The 21608-nt window shown below is 37.8% G+C and overlaps 1 protein-coding gene across 4 annotated transcripts in view; it reads left to right on the forward strand.

Moving 5' to 3' along the window:
* The window catches only part of OSTF1 (osteoclast stimulating factor 1), a 35024-nt gene that overhangs the window by 3645 nt on the left and 9771 nt on the right, over positions 1 to 21608 (forward strand). Inside the window, exons 2-10 of one of the 4 annotated variants that reach the window (XM_030004092.2) lie at positions 6604 to 6650; positions 7284 to 7334; positions 7420 to 7483; positions 10434 to 10487; positions 10942 to 11049; positions 11517 to 11566; positions 11683 to 11761; positions 12229 to 12327; positions 12560 to 12822. In XM_030004092.2, the coding sequence (XP_029859952.1) occupies positions 6604 to 6650; positions 7284 to 7334; positions 7420 to 7483; positions 10434 to 10487; positions 10942 to 11049; positions 11517 to 11566; positions 11683 to 11761; positions 12229 to 12327; positions 12560 to 12624 (617 nt within the window). In that variant the 3' untranslated portion in view covers positions 12625 to 12822. Of the gene's footprint in view, positions 1 to 6603; positions 6651 to 7283; positions 7335 to 7419; positions 7484 to 10433; positions 10488 to 10941; positions 11050 to 11516; positions 11567 to 11682; positions 11762 to 12228; positions 12328 to 12559; positions 12823 to 15116; positions 16877 to 21608 lie in introns of those variants that run through there. The other 3 variants (XM_030004093.2, XM_041120986.1, XM_030004094.2) reach the window with 3 other exon arrangements.

Consider the following 21608-nt stretch of genomic DNA (forward strand, 5'->3'; position numbering starts at 1 on the left):
AGATGAAAGTGGTATATTAATATTTTAAAGAGACCTTACTTAATTTCATATTCAACAGATAGAGTAAAGATTTGTTGATCCTGGCCTAGAGTCCACACATCATTTACATTTTATGGAGAAAGACCAGCCTTTGTCCCAAGGAAACTACAGTTTTAAATTATTCCAACTGAGGGGAAGGGAGGCAGGAGGAAACGTAACATATGTAACATAAAGGGTTACTGCCTTAAAGTAGCTTTGTTGACTTTGCAGCCACTCATAGCTGTCACAGTTAAAAATAGAATTCTGAGTATAAGTATTTAGTTTGAATCACAATCAAGTTCACTTCACCTTAATTCTTAGATAAAGTAGGAGCTGTGACCGCATTCACAGGAGCAGAAGACCTGCATTGAGTCACATGCTTAAGGTTTTAGACGTAGGCTTAAATTTGGCTTAGGTGGTGGTAGTTTGGGTTGTTTCTGTAGTCAAAGAAAGATTTCTGTTAGCTAGGGAGACGTGAGCATGTGAATGAAGGGAGTTATGCTGTGGCCATCAGCTCTATGGGGAGGAAAACATCAGAGGAACAATTAAACAGTTCCAAGTCTGATTTCAACATGAATTTTAAACTTGCATTTGTGACCCCAAACCCTCTTCTTACTGCAAGCTGCTGGGGCCACAAACAAGCTTCCTACAAGTGAAGGCATTCTGTGTATTTGGAGAAATAAAATTATAAGAAGTAGAAGATTTCAGCATCAGACTGTGCCAGCCAAAATTAATTTGTGAAATTGTGTTCACATACATCTTCTGTGAGAATATTCTTAAATTCTGATTTTCTGTAAACAAATGCTATTTGTTCCTTCCACACCAGCTACTGACTGGTGGAGTCCATGACTGTTCCTGGGCTACCCCAGTTTGTCATCTACACTGGCACCAGTCTACCTTTTGCGTTCTTTTCAACATGTCCCTAAACAGATTCCTAGGCTTTTTTGTTTGTTTAATACACCCTCCCCCCTTCCTCCACTCTGATTTGTATGCCCTATGTTCACTTCCCCTTTCTAACAACCACTAGTTAGAAGTGGAAGATGGTTCTCTAAACAGCGGGGACTCCACTTTTTTCTGTCTTAGTTGTGGCAATCCTTAAATGCTGTTGTACTCTATTGTGTCTCTGTGCAAGACCCTGTGATCAAAATGCCAAAATACAAGCTGCACTCCTGTAAAATGTATTTCCACTACTTTTATTCCTGCTTGAAGATCTGGGTGTAAAGCACCTTATTTTCCAGTTCCTGAGAAGCCAGAAAAAAAAATGTTTCAGTCTGGCCATAATGTCTTTCTAATAAAATTGCCTGTCTCCTAAGAGACATGCAGATCATAAAATGAACATTTCTTTGCTTACTAAAGCAAACTGCAAGCATATTGCAAATTATTCTGATCTGCAGTTTACCTTTGTCATTGTCAATTGACCAAAAGATTGTGACTTCAAATTGCTGGTATACAGTGCCAGGCTGTGTAATTCCTCTGAAGGTTCTTAGGCCAACATTGAGAAAACAAACATACTGTCCTTCTGCCACCATGCTTTCTGTGATGTCAGGCAGAAGATGCTTCTCACTTCCTTCAGAGAAATTCATCTGAACATTTATCAAAATTCATATTCCCAGTTATACATGTTCTGAGAGGAGACTCTGAAACCAGCAGAGGCCCTGGAACATGTAAACTGTCCTTTTTCCTCCCACATCCCAAATCTTATGCATATATTCTCTTTTTGGTCCATTTGTTACAGCTGGGGATTCAAATAATTTGTTTTCAATCAAGTTGGTGCTAGAGAGAGTACCTGATTCTCAACTGCTTCTGCGTAGCCTTAGGGGAGCAAGGAGGAGGATGGCTGATGACAGTTAGCCCAGGATTAGCTTGAACGTGTATGGGAGTTGATAGACTTGAAGTTTTCTAATTTATCTGTAGATGACCATGGCCAATTCTGATTTTCTAGGGCACAGAGATTAGCCCATTCTCTGTATTATAAGCACTGATAGTGCTTTGTGACACCCAGTGAGTCTGTTTATCTACAGTAGGTTAATTATTCTGATTTTTGTGGTAGTCTAGAACTGCTCACTCTAAATATACCTAATGAAAAGATGCTGCATCAAGATCAATATCTGATTTGTAGAACCTTGTTTGCATCAATGAGGTGTGATTATGTCTGTCTATGGCAGGCAAAGCAGAGTGTGAAATGCTAACAAAAGACCTCTGTCACTCCACTGGGGCCAAGCCTTGGTAGCTCCTGTGAACATTGGCTTACTGTCATGATTATTTTCTTAATTAAAATAAATGGCTCTTGCACAAAGTACTTTTTTTTTTTTTTTTTTTTTTTCTGGAGGAAGTAAGATAAACTGACAGCTAATGAAATTGCTTTCCCTCCCCTTTGGTGCTGGAAGTTCAGCCTAACTCAAAATGTAAATAAGTTATGCCATGGATGGGTGGGTCCTTTTTTTTTTCCCTTTTTTTTTTTCTTTAACGAGTGAAAGCAAACAAGAGGAAAGCAGAGAATGCTTTGGTGGCAAGTTGAGTAAAAGGGGATTTTAACGCTAGTGTCTGTAGTGGTACAGAGAAGCTGGTGTGAAAGAACTGAAAGGAAGTGGAAAAGAAAAAGCATCACTGTGAGAGAAACAGTAACTCCTTGTTGTGAAAACACTTAGGGCTTCTTTGGAAACAATCTTCTGTTAATGATACTGCAATTAATTAAAAATAAACCTCAAAATTGCTAGGAGGAAACAAAAAGCTTCTAGTCTCTTGAGAAAATGGTCTTTTTATTTATTACTTTGTATTACAAAGCACAGCAGTGATCTTGTTTCAGTTCAGTACATATCAGAAGCTGCATTTTTAAGCTGCTGTTACTGTCTAGCACCTCAGTTTCTTTTCTTTTATGCACTTAGCTGGGAGAGGGTCATATTAGAAATCACTTGCCTGTTTCCTTTCCTCATAAAAGCATAACTTATAGAAGTTATCCAACATAATTTGAAGGGTGTGAGGTCAGCCCAGCCTGATAAAGCTGGTTAGAGGGAATTGTTAGTTTGACTCCTTTATCCTGTTGTTTTGCTGGGGGAGAGTTTGGCAAATTGTGGCTTGGGGAGTTTGTATGCTGAGAATATTTGTATCTGTTTAGTATGTGTAATAAGTTATCTTTTTTTATTTGTCAGTTGTTTTGCAGATGTTTAATACAAATTCCATGAGAAGGGAGAAGACAGTCTTGTGGCTAAAGTGTGGGTTTGAAAAGAATCTTTTAAATTTGTCCCTGTGCTTAGAAAAAGGTTTATTGTGGGACACATCACTGCACTGTGCCTCCATTTCCTTTCCTTTTTAAAAAGGATACTCCCCTCATTAGTCATGCTGAGAAAAAAGTCATTAATGTTTGCCTGGTGCCTTGAAATCTTAAAAAGTTACATGTGTCTTCTGGATTCCAGTTATTCTGGAATCCTCTAGAAGTACATGGTGGGGAGGTACAGTCAGTCAGCTTCCAAATCAGTGCTCGTGTATTAGTTCTCCATCCTATATGAATCTTACAACGTGGTTTGTAGTGGAGAGATGGTAGTAAGGGAAAGCACCTGAGGACCTCCTGTGGTCCCTAACTTTTTGCGTATTCCAAAGGACACCCGCTAATGCAAGCTCTAAGTCTGTCTGCATGCCTAGGGATGGGCATTACTAGATAAAAGTACTTCAAGTGATTACAGGTACTCATGTGCCTAGTAAAATACAATTTGTCGGTATTTGCAGAACAAAGATTCAAGTCTAATGTGCCCTTTGTTTCCTTACATTTTGTTATTTTAAATCTTCTAGACTGATACTTTGCATTAAAATTTGGAACAAATAATTGCCATGCCAAGTGCTAAAATCCTGGTTTTGGCTCTTAAATGCAGCAATATAACAAGGCTTCATGTCTGTTTATCAGGAAATATTTAGAAGATTGGTGCCAGTAATGAGTAGAGCTTAACTCCCATATAAGGTGCTGTAAAGTTAACCAGACCTGCAGTTCTACAGATGCAAATCTGTACTTTGTATTTCATCACAGGAAAATGTTTTAGAATGTGTTGTGCTGTGTGTGACACCACAGCTTGACATTTGGGGAAGTAACTGTCTGTTTCAGTTGTATAGCATTAAAACAAAACAAACCCAAAAAGACAAAAACCCACCACAAAACCCCCCACCATTAATTGCCTTTTGTTTAAACAACATGTCAGCAAGACTTCTATCAGCATCAGTGTTTCCATTCTTTTCCTTCCCTTAGGGTGTGATAGGTTTAGAAAACCTGTTGACACAGATGCAGTTCATTGTTGCAGGAAACACATACAACACACAAATCTATATTTCTTGCTTTTCCCTGTCTTCTGCTGTATTCTCATTTCCCCTTTTAATATTTCTTACTCTTCCCTTTTGTTGTCCATTTCCTCCTTTTACTTACATAAAACCTTGAAAATTGGTGGGTGATGGTTAAAGTTGCCAGAGTCATCAGTGTGCAGTTCTGTCTTGCATTTTTCTGTCATCTATGTAAGAAAGCCAAGCAGAAGGGACAGTACTCCATGTCACCCATCCCGTTCTCTTTTTTTTTTTGTTTGGCTTCTCCCCAGCTGCAGTTCAGACATTTCATTCTGAAGCTCTTAGGGCAAATTACTGTCTACTGTCCTTGTTCATAATTTCTATATGGGTAATGAACAGAACACAGGTTTCATCCTTTTTAGCTGTTGCTATAGTGCAGGTACTTAGTCTCCTTAGTGAAGCAAAGGCCTGAGAAGTGTTGGACCTTTTATGTCTAGGAAATGGCTGCTGTGTGAGAGAGAGAACCAGTAAAGCCAAACTGAAATTTTATGGTGTTACTAAAAAATATGATCTGTAATGGGGGCACAGCTACAAATTGGAAGAAAAATCATGTATAGAGTGTCTACATGCATTTGGCAATCTAGCAAGTTTACACAGATTATTTTCATGGTGATACTTTTACATACACTTAGCTCCAGAAAAGCCTAAGACAGAGGACTACAGAAATGTTTTGCTTCGTAGTTATGCCTTGATAAATACCACTTCATAAACACATGCTGTGGCATGGCTTTTGCTAGGGAATATCCAGAGGTATTTGAAAACATCTTTTAAGAGTCACCCCAAGACTGAAGTATGCTGCAAAATGGCAGCATATACAGTTGAGTACCATCCTCCCTTCTCAAGCCTCTCAGCATATATACATTTAGACTGACAATTCAAAAGCCCTTAAGTTAACTTTCTAAAATGATCACTGTTGTGGGTAGGCTTTAGATACTGGGGTAATAAAGGCTCCATCTGGCAAAAAACAGGCAAAAATTTTGTAGCAATGGTTCTTCTTTACAAAAGGGTAAAGGCTTATTCTTGAGACATAAGGAAACCTACTCTCTTGTTACTCAGTTCTCTGCATACAATGTACTACAAAAGATTTTGTGTGTGCACACTTTATTGTACAGTACGTTGGCAGTAAGTTCATAAGTTTGAGGATACAAAATAGCCTCAGCTAAGTTTGGTCTGAGTAATACATTGTCCTGATGGACCAAATACTGCTTTAATCACAAGTTAATCTATATAAACATGTGAAGTATAGTGTAAGAACCTGAAATACAGCTACATACTTAACATGTTTAAAAGTAAACAAACCTACATAGTTAAGACTTCAGATATTTAAATGTAAACAATACCGAACAGTCTGCATAATATATTTCTCCACTGAGTTCAGTGGACTTCAGCAGTTCAGCTAATAAAATTATGTAAGATATATGTTTCTTCTCCTGTACTCATCTTTCTGCTTGCTTTCATCAAGACTTTCTGCTTGGTGTTCTTGAAATGTACCTTTATCGAATTTTTAAAAAAAAATGTTTATAGAAATGCTTCTTTTGCAGTTTATGCAATTAAATTTGCACCTCTCTGCATTAAGGTTATCTTTTCTTGGCTTGGATGCTGCTGACAATGTCTTCAAAACTGCCCTATTAAAATAAACATTGCCCACTTCTTAGAATTGTAAACACTATAGCTTATTTTAAGCATCTGAACAGAACACCATATCAGTTGTACATTCCATACATAGGACTTGGTGACCATTTGTCATTTTTCTTAAATGCAATGATTCTGTGCTACTGCATTATTTTCCTAATTAGTAACAACTACGGGTAGGTATGAGAACGTTGCAGATATTGGTCATTGCTTTGTTTATTTTTTCCTTAATTCAGTATCATTTGACAAATCTGATAGTATTAATAAAATGTATACAACTTGTATGAGTGTGTGTATAAGGGTGTATATGACTGAAACTAACTTTGCCTCAGAAATTGATGGCAACGGTTGACTTACATGGTGACCTATGAAGACTGTATTAAGTGTGCACAGGAGGAAGCTTGCATTTAGCTGACCAGTTGGCCCATTTCCTTCAGAACCTGTGCTGCTGGGTTGAGTCTTTTCATCATGATTTTCATTGACAGAGGCATAGCACAAATTCTTTCAGCAAGCAGCTTTAAGGGTTAAGGAAAGGAATTTATTTGGATTTGAGGGCTGTATGTATATGCTGTCTTTAGAAGTCATGATACTGATACTGGGTTTGTTTTTTTTTTTTTTTTTTTTTTTCAGGGCAGGTTAAAGTGTTCAGGGCCCTGTATACATTTGAGCCCAGAACGGTAAGTATATCTAGATTTTAGGGTTTTGAGAAGCTTTTTAATTTTATCTATAATAGCATTTCTTCAGTTCTGCTAGGGTTGGCCTGTTAGACTTACTGTACTATGTTTTCCGTGAAAAAGCCTGTTGATGGATATCGGTTCTTAATGTGATTAAAACTGCCTGATTAATCATCACTTTCCTTTTTTAAGTCCAGCTCTTTTTTAAAAGCAGCATGCTTTCTCCTCTAGCATCAGTTACCTGCAATCTAAGATCAGCAATCTAAGTGATGTTTTTCTTTTCTTCCAAAGGCAACAAAGATAATCGAGAACTAAGATTTGATGAACTGGGACCAACCAAAAAAGGGAATGAAGTTAACAAATACAAGATATATTTCAATGCTTTTTTTGCACAGTGCTCTGTTGGAAGGGCCACAGTCTTTTTCTTTAGTTACCATGAAGGTCACAGATCCAAAAAGTTAGCTGAAGGCAAGTCAAACTATAGTATGAAAGACTGTCAGGCTGTTGTCTAGTTGCTACAGAATTTGAGTTATTGTTCTTTTGAAAGAAGAGCTGAATGTGTTCTACTTTATCCAGGGACTTGTTTTACCTAAGTAAAGTTTTGTTTACTTTTCCTTTTTTTAATTTTTTTTTAAGCCAGATGAACTGTACTTTGAAGAAGGAGACATCATTTACATCTCAGATATGGTGAGTCTACAAGACATCCGCTATAGACTGAATACTTCTGAGATGTGGCTTATCCCTTCTAAAATATTTTCCTTTTTCTCTGCAGAGTGATACAAATTGGTGGAAAGGAACTTGCAAAGGGAGAACTGGACTAATTCCAAGCAACTATGGTAATGTCTAGAATATTTTCATTTGGTAAGATCATTCACAAAGGAAATCACTAAATAAAAATAACTGTTACAGTTCAAAAACTGATCACAGTATTGGCATTTGACAGTCCTGTACCACAGTATTTCAGAATACATCTGTGATACCAGTCACCACTGTACATCAGCAGTGGACAGGCTGTCTTATGTTTTTTATAACCTAGGTACAGCTTGAGTTTGCCAAGTGTTCATGTTTCTGGTTGTGCAGGTTAACAGCAAGAGATGCTCTCAGTTTTGAGGGGAAGAATGCTTGGAGCTAAAGGATGGTTTTACAGATGGCACATGAAACTATAGGCTTGTATTCTTGATAACCTCAATGAATCTACTACAGTTTTTAAGATCTTCTCGTTAGCAGTATCTTGGCTATATTCCCTCAGTGTGTACATTGCCTTTTTTTTTAAGTAGACCTAAGGATGGACAGCTTCAGCCTTTAGTAGCTTTGAGATCAAGAAGTTTGGCACAGTGCGGGGTGGCTTGTTACAGAGATAGATAATCAATACTGGATTTGTTAAGTAAATCTGCGTATGGACAGGAAGCTAAAACAGATTGTAAGCAATTCTGTAGACCTCCTTTGCCCGCCCCCCCCCTTAAGAAATAGGGCTCTTTTGTTTCCCATTTGTTACTTTTTAATGAATATATTCAGCCACAGAAAACATTCGTTTTTGAGGGGATTGCACCACATTAAATATCCCATACCTGTTTGGACTGACTAGAAATTGCTTTTTCAGATTCAACTAAAATCACTTTGAAAAGCTGTGAGTACAGACAACGCAGCACAATTTTTCCAAGTCCTCCCAGGAAATGTAGGCAGAGTAGCAGTGTCACGTGACAGATTGTGTCAGAACTGCTAATAATGTTAGTAACTGTGGTTGCTTCATGCTGTCCCTTCTTCCCTAGGAGACATTATGGTAGCAATGCTATGATTCCCTGCCCTGACTTGTAGTTAGTAGAAATACATTCACAGAAGCCTGTGGTTGTTATTGAGACCATGGCATCAAATGTCACTTTAGTTTGTGACTTACAGGCTGATTCTACTCTTGCCATCTGCCAGAAGTGGTCAGTGTTATATAAAAGAACAATAGTTTACACATGCTTACCTACACTCAACTTTCTTTTGAACATTGAAGTGTGTTATATTTAAAATAAACCCACCAACTTACTAATTCAGTTTGTGTTCCCATTGAGATCATTTGGAAAAGTTGCTTCCAGAGTGCTTTACTGAAAAGTTACCTGAGCAATGGTTTAACTTCCATTTTAGGCCAGGCAGGGGTGTGTGAGGTGGTCGTGTCTCTGCACATTCGCAAAAATTTCATGTGTAAGCAGAATAGAAGCCTTTGCAGACCCTAAAAACAAAGTACCAGGAATGTGTCTTCTGATTTAGGCAAATTGTGCAAAAGCCCCAAAGGCCTGCTTCTGCTGGTTGCCACCCATTAGGACTGCCTAGGTTTAGTCTTAACCACTGAAGCACTGTGATCTCCTGTGCTCTTCCACAACCTTTTTGCAAAAGGGAGAGACAGATGTGAAACTACTGAGTCTCTGGTGGGGTCTTGTGCTCCATCTGCTGGGCTTGAAGTTACACATCTGAAAAGACTGTGAACAGAAAAGCTGAAGATGACAGAATCAGTGTATCTGTATTTAAAATACTTATTACTGCACTTCGGACAAGAATTTTCTAAAGGCAAAGTCATTTTTAGGCTTTTGAGACAGTGTTAGTGTTAATGTTTTCTACTGTGCACAACAAGCACTGCTTAATATGACGAGCATGTTCTGCTTGTGTAATGGCTGTCTGCTCTGGGACTGGCTTCTCCCACTCTGATTTAGGATTCTGTTCACTGTTTGCTCAGATTGTTTTAAACCGAAATACCAGAATCTAGCATTTGGGTTTTATTTTACTCACAGCTAGAGAGATAAGCATGTGAAATATTGCAGTTACAAGCATTACAGGAGGAATACACACTAAAGTAAGAAAATATCTAGATAGGCCACAACAGTCTTGAGACTTTTATTTCTCGTAACTCATGTACATTGTATTTGCCTGTATTGCACCTGACTACAGTTAACAGTTTGATCTGAGGAACACCCTTTCACATTCTCCCTGCCTTCTGTAACAAGCCATAGTACAAGGGCATAGAGAGCCTGCTCATCTCAGATTGTACACTGTCCTACTGGCCTGTATCCTTCATAGTTACAGTGTTTGCCACCTGAAAAAGAAGATTTTAAAAAAGAGTTTTCAGATTATGGTCCCACTTGCAACTGTTTCACAGTGCTGTTCAGTTTCTTTTTGCTGTTGCAACAGCACAGTGACCAGGAACTGTTTGTGACTCCTCTCTAGTAAAACCTAAAGCTTGTGAGATGAAGAAGAGGTCTACAGAAGCCTGAACTCCAATCTGCCCATCACTACATTCATTGTTTAAGCAGTTTTGATTTGCAGATCTCCTGCAAGTTTTCCAGGGAAAATAAAAAATCTCTGTAAAACAAATAGGAATGCTATTGACAGTGGATTTTTTTTAGTTAGCCTTCACAGACCTGTGGGAAATAATTTACTCATAACTACAGATGGCAAGCTGTAGGGTGAAAGCCTAGCCACATGCAACTGCTCAAAACCATCTTACAAGTGTAGAAAGGGAAGTAACAACTGAGATGAAATATTGCCAGATTCCCAGTGGCTTGTAACCACTGATCAATTTGATGCTGTTCTTTGAAGTTTTCACAGGCTCTCCTCTGAATTGCTTTCCCATACACAGGAAATTGAAGTCCATCTGACTAGTCCATCACTCTCAAATCCCTTTTCACATTAGAATCAAATATGTATTACTGGTTCTTCTGGAATAAATCAAAGTTTTATTTCCACATAGGCATTAAATATCTGTTCAGTTTCAGAAGTAGTTAGAATTTACGCTCTGTTTCATTTCAGTGGCAGAGCAAGCTGAGTCTATTGATAACCCACTGCATGAAGCTGCCAAACGTGGTAAGTGTGATTTGGGTTCTAGTTGTGTAATGTTAAAGGATGATGTGTTTGCTTTCTGCTAAAGTAATAATAATATATTTGGAGTGAAGATGTCCTGTCTGTTTTGGTTGTCTGGTATCTTGAACAAGTTATCTGGTAAGTTTTGCAGCTTTCAGAAGCTGAGCTGGTTTACAGCCTGGTAGAATTGCCACTCTGTGATTGTATACACAGAAAAAGAGTTTGGTACCATCCATTTAACTACATAGGGATGTAAAGGTCTTCTGGGAGTGGAAGAAAAGATGTTTGGTATGACTTGGACTGGTTTTATGAATTATAAATGTTGCTGCTAATTACTTTTTCTCCTCATAAGTTCATAGGAGGGGGGACTGACAACCTTCAGAAAGAACTGTGTGCCTTTAATGGTTCTGTTAACTTTCCAAAGAAAAAAACCATCAAAACTGGATTTGTCTTTCAGGCAACCTAAGCTGGTTGAGAGAGTGTTTGGATAATCGAGTTGGGGTCAATGGCTTAGACAAAGCAGGAAACACAGCTCTGTACTGGGCATGCCATGGAGGCCACAAAGGTATTGGAGAATTACTTTGAAATTACTGTTCTCTGGTTTTCTTGATTTGCTTGTTAGACTGATTGCTAAAATTGCAGTACTAAATAATAAAGCCAGATTTTTTTAATGTCCTTCTAGTTTTTTTAAATGAAAAGTTAAAGCTAGAAGGGAGGTTCAGCTCCATCAAATGCTGTGTGTTTTGTTGTTGCTGTTCATGTAGGCATTCTAATCAGTGTAACTTAGAAGCAGAGTGGGAAGAAGGACAGACCAAAAAGAAGTGTCGTATTGTTTTGGGTATCTTATGCAGTAGCATTTGTTTGCGACTAATGGTTGTTTGCTCAATGCAGTCTGCTTGTTACAGATTTTCATTGGCTGACTGGATCGCTCTTTCATTGAATCTTAACCAAAATTTATACTGTGAACACAAAAAAGTCTATTTTGTTTCCACTAAATTTTTCTCTTTATTCCCCCCGCCTTGTTTTCTGCAGATATAGTGGATGTTCTGTTTACTCAGGCAAACCTAGAGTTAAACCAACAGGTAGGTTAAACCAACAGACCCTTACAGTAGAGGTGTGATGTTATTTATCCTTGGTACAAGCTGAAAGGTTTTTTTGCTGTATTTTAATCCTGTTGCTTTTCCCTCTAACTCTACAGAACAAACTGGGAGACACAGCTTTGCATGCTGCTGCATGGAAAGGTTATGCAGATATTGTAGAGATGCTGCTGGCAAAGGGTAAAGATCTTCACCAAGGTTTCAACAATCTGTGTAGCAGACTAGATTCCTGAGTGTTTATTAATCTGTATTTTTTTAAGGGTTTTCCTATAACCCAGGTACAGTCCTTAGCCAGCTTACCTGCCTGACTCTATAAGCCTTACAGAAAATCCTGGCAGCTGTTTGGAAAGTAGATACCTCACCAGCTTAAGATAAATTTCATCCTGCTTTGCAGACAAAATTAGGTACTTAACCCCAGAACGGCAATGAACATCTGCTTCCTGGAAAGGGAGAGCAGCCAGCAAGTTCCCTAGCCAACTGTAGCTTAAGGAGGAGCATCCGTAGTTTTTATTCTGCTTCAGGGAAGTCCACAGATGAGATTCCCTTGTCCATTACTGTTCCACCCATGCTACTGAAACTTGTATTGTAATACCATTGCTCAAGAAATAGCTGGGACTGATTCATGATGAAAATTTTCTGTTATAAAGGAGCAAGAACAGATCTGAAGAACAATGAGAAGAAACTGGCTTTAGACATGGCGACCAATGCATCTTGCGCTTCCCTGCTTAAAAAGAAACAGAGTGCAGGTATTTCTGATTTTGTTATACTGATACAGTTTTCCTTTTTAGAGGACACTTAAAGTTTTGGCCAAATATCAATATCTTGATAGCCATAAAAACCACTTGGGAGCTACATGGGCTAAGAGTTGTGTTTGGGATGGTTCACTTGAGAGGACTAGTTCAGCAGGGCTATGATAGAGACCTGTGGTTTATCGCATTCAATATTGCTGATTCCACACAAAATGCCATCTTTTGTCAGCAAGAGGCAGGAGAGTTCAGAGATGTGGAAAGACAGAAAGAAAGCAAGGATGGAAACTGCTTTAAAAGGGACATGGTATGAGAGTAAAACAATGTGGTATGTTCCCCCTTACTGCTGTCTGTTCTTCCAAACTAAGCCAAACAAACACCAACAGATGCTTCTCTTATTTTCTTACTGCTAATTTTTTTACATTTCTTATTTCGATGTCTCCCTGAGTGACTGTAATAGAGAAATAAAGAAAGAATGCTTTCAGGTATTATCAAGCTGTCTCACTGCCTCCCACTTGTGTTCATCTCTCCTAATGGCACAGCGTCCATGTACAAAAGAGTTAGAGGTACATGGCTATTTTAAAAAGCTGAACAAAGACTGAATATTCAGTATGACATAATTAATGTTACCTGTAGCTTTCAGGAGGCTGAAGTTAGGGTGGAAACCCTAGGTGAATTACACATTAAATGAGAAATTACTTAAAAACACAGGCAGAGTTACAGCTTGTATCAGTGAAATACGCAGTCTAGCAACTGTATTGTCACAGGGCTAGTGAGAACAGAGGGAGTACTAACCTGTGGGTGATAAGTGGTTGTGGGAATTAAATGGTGGAATAGCTTACTGCAGCTTTAGAAGGCCAAGAAGAGCAGTTGCAGCAAAAATACTGTCCAGCTTTTTGATAGAGGTAATATCAGGATTTTCCAGAAAACCTTGACAAATTATTTCCATCAGTTTTGACTGAAGAAAGAAGTTTTAACAAAGGGTGGAATTTCTTCTGTTTTCATTTTTTTTCTAATGTTAGTTAATGCCTGTTAGGAGCACTTACTTAATCTTTGTCAATTGTAGGCACCTGGTACAGGAGTATTCTCTGTTCTGATGGCCCTAATAATTGTGTTAATGTTTCATTTTCTGATAGTAGGTAACTTATCTTCTACTTCTGGTGCACTTGCTTCACTCCAAGTTAATTTTGTTTCATGGCTGGCTGATTTTTCATCCTTAGTCACTTCATCTATCACCAGTCTCTGGTGCTCTCACACACTATCTTTTCTTGATTGCCTTGATAGAAGACCTGAATTTCTCAGTCTAACTGGAATTTCAGTATTAGCTTCCTTGTTTGTTTTTCTGTCTTAATTTGGCCTTTTATAATCTCTGTGACACCACTGATCTGTATACTTTTGTTGAATTTTGTATTTTCTTGGGTTTTTTTATTCATTTCATTTCTGTGTATATTGGTTCTACATTTCAGGATTTCCAAAGTCTGAGTGAAACAATTGTTCTTTTTCAGAGATTCAGTCCTAAATCAGTAGTCTCCCTGTCCCCAGTTTCAAATCTGTAATAAATATGGTATTTATCGTAGTCCGTCTATAAAACATTGTTTTATCCAAGGAGGCTTACTTTGCCTCCACTTAAATGTTCAGTTTTGTTTTAGATGTATACGCAGACATTCAAATGTCATGATTGCTGAAGTGTATGCTAAGAAATGAAAACTAGTAAAATCCTGTCATAGAAATGCAAAAAGATTGTGGTGTTTGTGCTCCTGAATGACGGAACAATTGTTATACAGAAGAAATGGGATTTGTCCTTTCTTGAAGTATGGCCCCTTGAGCACAGGGCTCTAGAATTTCTCTTTTCTTTCCTTTCTTCCTTTGTTGCTTCTCCTACTCAAAAAGAAAAAAAAATTCTCTTAGATTTCTTTTATCAAAACAGTTGGTCAGTTTTTAAATCTACTCACTTTTCTTCTTCCAGAAGTCTAGTATAACATGGTTATCACTCCTGTGAATTATGTCAGTCTTGTTATGTCTGAACCTGATATTTTTAGTACTTTGTTTTAATATATTATTGCAAAGCTATGACTGGTTAGGATCTCGTGGTTCCTGGCTCTCAGTAGCGCAATATAATATACTTTATATGTAATCCATATTCCTATTCCCAAATATTTGAAAATCTGTAGGCAAATAATAATCTATCAGAAAAAGCCCATGCTGTTTATCTTTGTACAGTCCCAAAGGTAGGTGTAGTTCTCCACGTGCTGCTGCACATCTGGTGAATATACTTTAATACTCCTGTTTTCTGCTCACTATCCTTCAAAAGGAAAAGCTCATAAGTAGATCTAAGAAATAAATATTCAGGAAAAAACCTGGGTGAGTAAAGAGGGAGGGGAGAGGATAGGTGGAATGTGTTTGATTTTAAGCAGAGAATGGCAGCCAGCTAGGCACTCAGAATAAAACCGTAGAGGCTCTTCCACCAACTCATCCATCCTTTCCTTTGCTTTTTAAAGGTAATATATACAGAAAATAGAATTAAAGAGTTCCAACTCTGCTGTAGAGGTTCCAAGGAGCCACCAGATGGCTCCTGAAAGTCATGAACAGAAGAAATCTTGTATGTAGGAGATGTGCTTGCTGGTTTAGCCCTACCTTTGAGATCCAGATCTACAGCCCCATCTGTGTAGCCCTAACAGCTCTAAATGATAGAGGAATCAGGTTTCTTAGATGCTTGTTTGCAAGCATGGCAAATGTGAAGCTTTTTCTGATTTTATTCTGGATTAAGAGAGCACTTTGTTTCTTTCCAGGTACAGTCCGAACATTAAGTAATGCAGAGGAATACCTTGATGATGAAGACTCCGATTAGCGTTTTTCATTCAGCCTAAAGAACTATAACTTGCATTGCTTATGTCATTCCCAAAACATACCTTTACAACTGTAAAAATACCTTACTGAGAGTCTTCCAATACAACATATAAATGAGAGAGTGAAATCATGCTTTCCAAAGGAATAATCTTGATGTGTGCCAGTAGATGCCACATTTAAAATCAGAGTTCCTTTGGAGTTATCTCACAGAGGAAGTGTGGCATTCCCTTATCATTGAATGGGCAAAGGACCACCTTCTACACTCATAGGTTTCATCTCAGGCCTTCCCAGCAAGTGCCTTGTGTCTCTGGGATACGCTTCTCAAACTGAAATGTCCCTCTGGGACAGCAGGACACCCTTGCTAATGTTTCCCAAAATCTCCCTGGGTATAGGTTTGTTTGTGCAGATAAGATAATACTGGCAGAGTCAGTACTGGCTGACAGGCATGAGTGGAGATGCTGGTCTAAAGAGTGGCTATCTTTTGCCCACATGGAGCCAGCAAGACAAGGTTTGATTTTTTTGGTAAATTTTTTTTCCCCCTGTTCCTTCCTGTACTCCTTTAAGGGGTAGAATGACATGGGATGATCTGCCCCTGGATGCTTTGTCTTCTCTATTGCTATGGGCCCAATCCCTGAAATGTAGACTCAGGTGAAATGCTTGCTTAAGTCAGTTCTGTTTGAGAAATACACTTAATTTTGGACTTAGTGACTTGATTATTTTGCTTTTTGAAGTGCATTATGCTGAAACTATTCATAGTGAAAGGAAGACAGAATATTTTTCTATTTATCTTGCCTGATTTTTTTTTTTTACTGATCTCTCACTTTTATTTTTTAAAAGTATTCTTATATTTTGTCCTAAAGTACCTCAAAGCTTAAACATGTTTGAAGGAATGAGGGAAGATGTATATCAAATATACCACAGGTATCTTTAGAAGAGATATCTGAAGCTGAATAAACATTTTTAAAATTTATTGCTGCTTCTTGTGAATTAAATAGAACTAAAAAATGAATTGAGCCACTTTGAATCTTCCCTGCAGAGTTAAAAAATAAGTATGTCCTTCAGATTGCTCAAATAGCTGCAGCCAAATATTATACCCTACTGAAGGATTTTTCCTTACTGTGATGGTAAGAAAATGTTACAAGTATTTGAGATACAATCTAATTTTCAATTTTTGTTGCTAACTTCCCTATTAGCAACTTCAACAGATACACTCCAGCACAAGTCTGTGATACTTAAAAAAAAAAAAAAAAAAAAAAAAAGAAAAAAAAGGCAAAAAAATAAAGCTCTTGTGAAAGATTGGGGATAAATGAAAAGCTCTTGTGAAAGATTGGGGATAAATGAAAATCACACTAAGTATTTTAGAGATTAAAAAGAAGTCTAGAGCACTCTAACATCCCACTTTTAAATATATATTGAACCAGATTTTTGTATTTTTATTATCCTGGAAAGAACTAGATACAGGTGTATCTTGTTAAATGAGCACTTACCAAAGAAGGCAGCATTTGATTGACCAGAACTGTGTAAGATGGAGGTGTTGCACAAGTAGTCATCTGCAGGTATAATTCTAAACTGTTTTAAGTGTTAAAACCATAGAACAAATGTTTTAGCCCTGTGAAATACTGTGATTAACTGAACAGCAATGTTTTGTTTTGTGTGAACCTGAAGATCCTAGAGGGGAAGAAATAAAAACCAAAGCCACCAAGTTTTTCTCTGTAGCTTTCATTAGAACAATTGTTGAACATGACTCATAATAGACACTGTCCTGCTTCACATTTTATCAGCCAGCTGTTTTTACTAGCTCAGACTTTTAACCACAGTCAAGCCACATGTTATGTTGCATGCTGTTGATTAACATGATGCAGTTTCACTGTGCAAGCCAAAAAGGACCTGTACTAAGGGTAGAGCAGCAAGAAGGTTCAGGTATCTCTTATGTGAGTCTTTTTCCTGCATAAATGAAGCTCACAAGGATAAATTCTTCAGTGTCACAGGACATGGAGAGAATGGCTCTTCCCAAGTCACCAGTTTCTCTGTCAAGCTTTGGAGGCAGAATTTGTGTTCATAAATAACTCTTAGTGTGGTGTCTTCTGCTACGATGGATTCAACATCCTACAAGTTAATTGCAGCATTTGATTTAAAATTTTAATGTTATGCTTACATCTGTGGAATTAGCTGCTGCCGGAAGACACTGTGTTCTTCTGCGAACAGATCTAGGTGCTGCAAGGGAAGAATGGTGACAGAAGTGCAAGTTGGGCCCAAAGATTGCCTGTGAAGTCCTTACTGAAGTGTCCTGAAGGAGACATAGTTACATCACAAGGCAGCTAGCTAGTGCTGTAATTTGTTTCTAGGACCAAAATTACTGCTTTTTTTTTTTTTTTTTTTTTTTTTACAACTTTGTTTTTCGTCATGCAACTGTCTACTCATCTTGTGAAATACAAATGACTGTGAAAACTTTCAGGCAATAAATTACTTTTTGCCTAACTCTAGCAGTTAAGTTTTGATTTAAAAAAAAAACAGCAAAAGTCTTATAGCTAGAAGGTATTACAGCTGGAGTATGATGATACAATGTTTTACTAGTTATGCAAACCTACTTACTCCCCTTACTTTTCTCCAATGTGTGCGTCACTGTAGGCTCTTGGATAAATTTAAGACTCTCCAAGAACAGCTGCATTCAGGTTTGTAACAATAAGAAAAGTAGGTTTTTAAGAAGAGCAGCAAAATGAAAGTTGTCAAGCTCATGGTGTCTACTAACTGCACATTGAAGGATATTCTGTCTGGTGTGCTTCTGGCTGAATTACGTGTGTCCCTTTCTATTGAAAATCAGCTATGTTCCAGTTAGAAGTGCTGTACTGTTAGAGGATAGAAATTGTACTGATTTATTTGAGGCTTTTTCAAACTAAACCAGTAAATTTCCTGTCTGTTTCACCAAAACCCAAATACTTAATCCCTGTTTTCTAGAAGAGAAAATGGGACATTTCTTGAACTGTCTTTAGTGTAGTTCTTAGACAGTCCATGTGGGTAATCTTCAAGTTATTATGCTGTTCTAAGACAAAACCCACCTTACTGAATTCAGCTCTTCTTATATGTCCCATCACCTGAAATATAATTTGCTTAAAACAGTCACATTAAATGTTTAAAATCAGTGGCCTATTTTCTAACACACTCTCCAGCTTAGAGCCCTCCCTGCTCCTGAATCCTAATTTCTGAAGACAGCATTGTGTTTCTTGTGCTTGAGTTTTATATCAAGGACCAAAGACTGCTGAAAGTAAGTTAGCCTGGCCTTGTGATCATTTCCATTGTATGCTACAAAGTCAGGTATTTGAGCATGCAGCATACATCACTGAATTAAAGATTTGTTTTCAGCTGTTGCCATCTTCTAATAAAGCCACTGAAATGGAACACAGCAGAGTAAAAGGTAATGGGCCATCAATTTGCTGCTTCTTGAGACAGATGTAAGCTGAAGTTACAAAAAGTCTTTCAGGACAATGCTAGTTGTACTGTGCTTTGATCATATCAGGAGATGGAAACAAGCAGAAATGGTTTTGAAGAACTTGAAACAGCATTCTTCAAAATACATTAATTTGATACCTAATTTCGTACAAAATCTATCCTCATTTGCTAAACAGATGAAAAGGCAACAGCTGGGTTTTTTTAAAGCTACACACACAAAAAAAGTGGAGAAGCTAAAAATAAGACAGTAGTACAAAAACAGTTCAGAAAATGGTAACTTTACATGAGAAGTTTGGGGGCAGAATTTGGACTGGTGGTAGTGTCTGCCTTTGGCAGGGAAAAAACTACCAGGTACTCATTTACCTGATGCCTGCTGTTTCCCAGCTGATAACTGATGCTGAAGATGATGTATCCACTCTGCAGCCTCTCCTGGAAAGCTGCATCACCACTTTATCCTTCTCCCAAGCTTAGCACCCTTCCTTTGGGCTCTGTAGAGCAGGTCTATCGCACACCAGAAAACTCCACTGAAAGAGATATTTCTGTGAGACAATCATCCACTGACACATGAGCAATGTCACTGGAAAAATTAAGAATGGTCCTGCAAATGTTAACTCTCTCAGTTACAAAAGCAGGGCCAATTCCTGTAGCTGTAAGCAACTCCTGAGATCAGAGGCTGAGGGAGCCTGTTGCAAAGATAGTGGTAATTTAGGTGGGGTTTTTTAGTGCATGTAGAACAGCACAGATCTTGGCAGGGTACCAGTGCTCAGCTGTTCCACATACATTAAGTTATGCAGCCAGGAAAGTGTGCATAACTTACCCTGCTCCACTGAGAGTTGGAGCTTTCACTGAAATCCTGAACCACACATCAGAGGATCTATATCTGTTCTCAACCATCACTTGGGAGCTTTTTCTTAGAGAGTTGGATTATTTAGAATATGTGCCGTTTCTTAGCATGGAAATCCATATTTCTTCTTCAAAGATTGATTCTTAACTTAAAGGACTTTAGTGAGATTTAACATAAAACAGGTGTGAAGACATAAGGTACCACAAGCAAATTGATTATAATCATATTTCTGATGTGAAGATCTGAAGCAAGTCTGGAAACCAGTGAAGATACATGGGAAATGGAGGAACTGTGTCTTTTAAGTTCACTACAAACCTATTTTTGTTTTCTTGATTTTTGTTGCTTAATTCACTATATTTTTGCTCAGAGCTTTACTGCAGTCATACCTCTAATTGACTTCATGTCTACAAGGATATACTGAAATTAATCCTTAACCCTCTTTGGAGATGTTCAACATAAAATTAGAATTAAATCCTCAAAATTTACATCCAATTTTAATGTGTCTGTCCTGTTCAGGAGACTTCTGTAACACAAGTAGTTCCAGAGTGTTAGTAATTCACCTCAGGCTTTTGTAACTGAAGCTTTTAATTTTATCTTCCCATATAATTTCCCTAACGTGGGTAAAGTTACAGCACATTTCACGTAATCTGAAATTCATGAAAGAGTAGTACATTTCCTTCTCAGTCTATCAATTTTTACTTCTCTACAAAAGCTAATTTATGCTTTACCATAAGATTTCTGTTTAAGCTATTTTGCTAGAAAATCCCATGGAGATCTGACATCCTACTGCCTAGCTATGAGTTTAAAACAGAAGAGGAACAAAGAAACAAAAAATGTGGCTGGACTACATGCAGTTATGCTGAAAGCAAGAGCAGTAAACATTTTGTAAATGAAAAAGTTGTACAAGGGGCAGGTTGAGTAGCAGGCGTTGTACTTAAGAGAAACTTAAGATTGATTAAAGCCCTGAGCTAGCATTTGCTTTGAATTTAACAACTCCATCTAATCAGTTATCATGCTATGAACACTTTTCTAAAAAAATAGTTCCCACATGGAGTTACAGCAGTAGAAAGTCATGAAATAATCAAAATGCTTCCAAATTTCATCCTGCTAAAAGACTATAGAGTGGTCTCTAGTCAGACAATAATTCGAAAGCATGAACCACTGCAGAGGCTGAACCACTGCACATAGTTTCCCATGAGTAGGGAGTTCTCTGAAGATGAACAGTTTATGTATGCTTCCTCCAACTAGTGCTGAAAATGCTTAGATTATTTAAGTAGGTGTGACAAGGTTGTTCAAATTAAATGAGCTTGAAATGAAAAGCCATTATTACACAGGAGAAAATAGGTTTAAAGAGTCTGGGATGCTTATATCTAACTAGGAGTAATTTCCATTGAGCTTCACCCAAAGCCAGGCTACAGCAGACACAGCTTCAGCAGTTTTCTTACCACTTAAAAGATTCCAGTTTTACTCATTATTTTAGGGAAACTCCACTTTAGTGTTACATGGCCATTTTAAGGGCTGTTAGCTGTTAATTAGCTGAGCTCTGGCTTTGTACTTTTCCTAGTGACACCAGTTGCCTGCAGCCTGTGTACTGTTATTCCTTGTATTTCAGTGTAGTACTTAAGAAGTTTAAACAAAATTTGATATTCTTGTGCTAGTCTTAGTTTTCCAGTTGCTGAAACTGGATGACCCACTGAAGTGCACTGTAGCCCTCTCCTTACCTCAGTGAGTGGATTTCGTTCAACAGTTGAAAGTATCTTGAAAGTTGAAGAAAAGGAAAAAAAATTAAAAACTAAACTTAGCACATGGATGTTAAAAATCTAATATTTTTGTTGACCTGTGCGTTAATGAAAACTCATGCGTCTTCTCAGATGCATAAAGGTAAGAGTGCAGTATGGCATCTCTGCATACATGGTAGAAAGACCAGGTATTTAAGTACCTGCACACCAACATAATAGCATTATTTTTATGTAAATCCGTACAGGCAGCCTGAAATTACTGTTACCTGATTGTATAATTAAAGTGTGCACATATCTATGGCTTGATTTGGGGCTTTCTTAAAATTAAGTGATCATTTGTCAAAACTCAGTTTCTGGTTTCTAAGAAGCATTTGCTTTGGCCTTAATTCAGAAGGGGCAATTTC

The sequence above is a fragment of the Aquila chrysaetos genome, chromosome Z (assembly GCF_900496995.4).
Source record: "Aquila chrysaetos chrysaetos chromosome Z, bAquChr1.4, whole genome shotgun sequence".
In the NCBI taxonomy this organism is placed as follows: Eukaryota; Metazoa; Chordata; class Aves; order Accipitriformes; family Accipitridae; genus Aquila; species Aquila chrysaetos.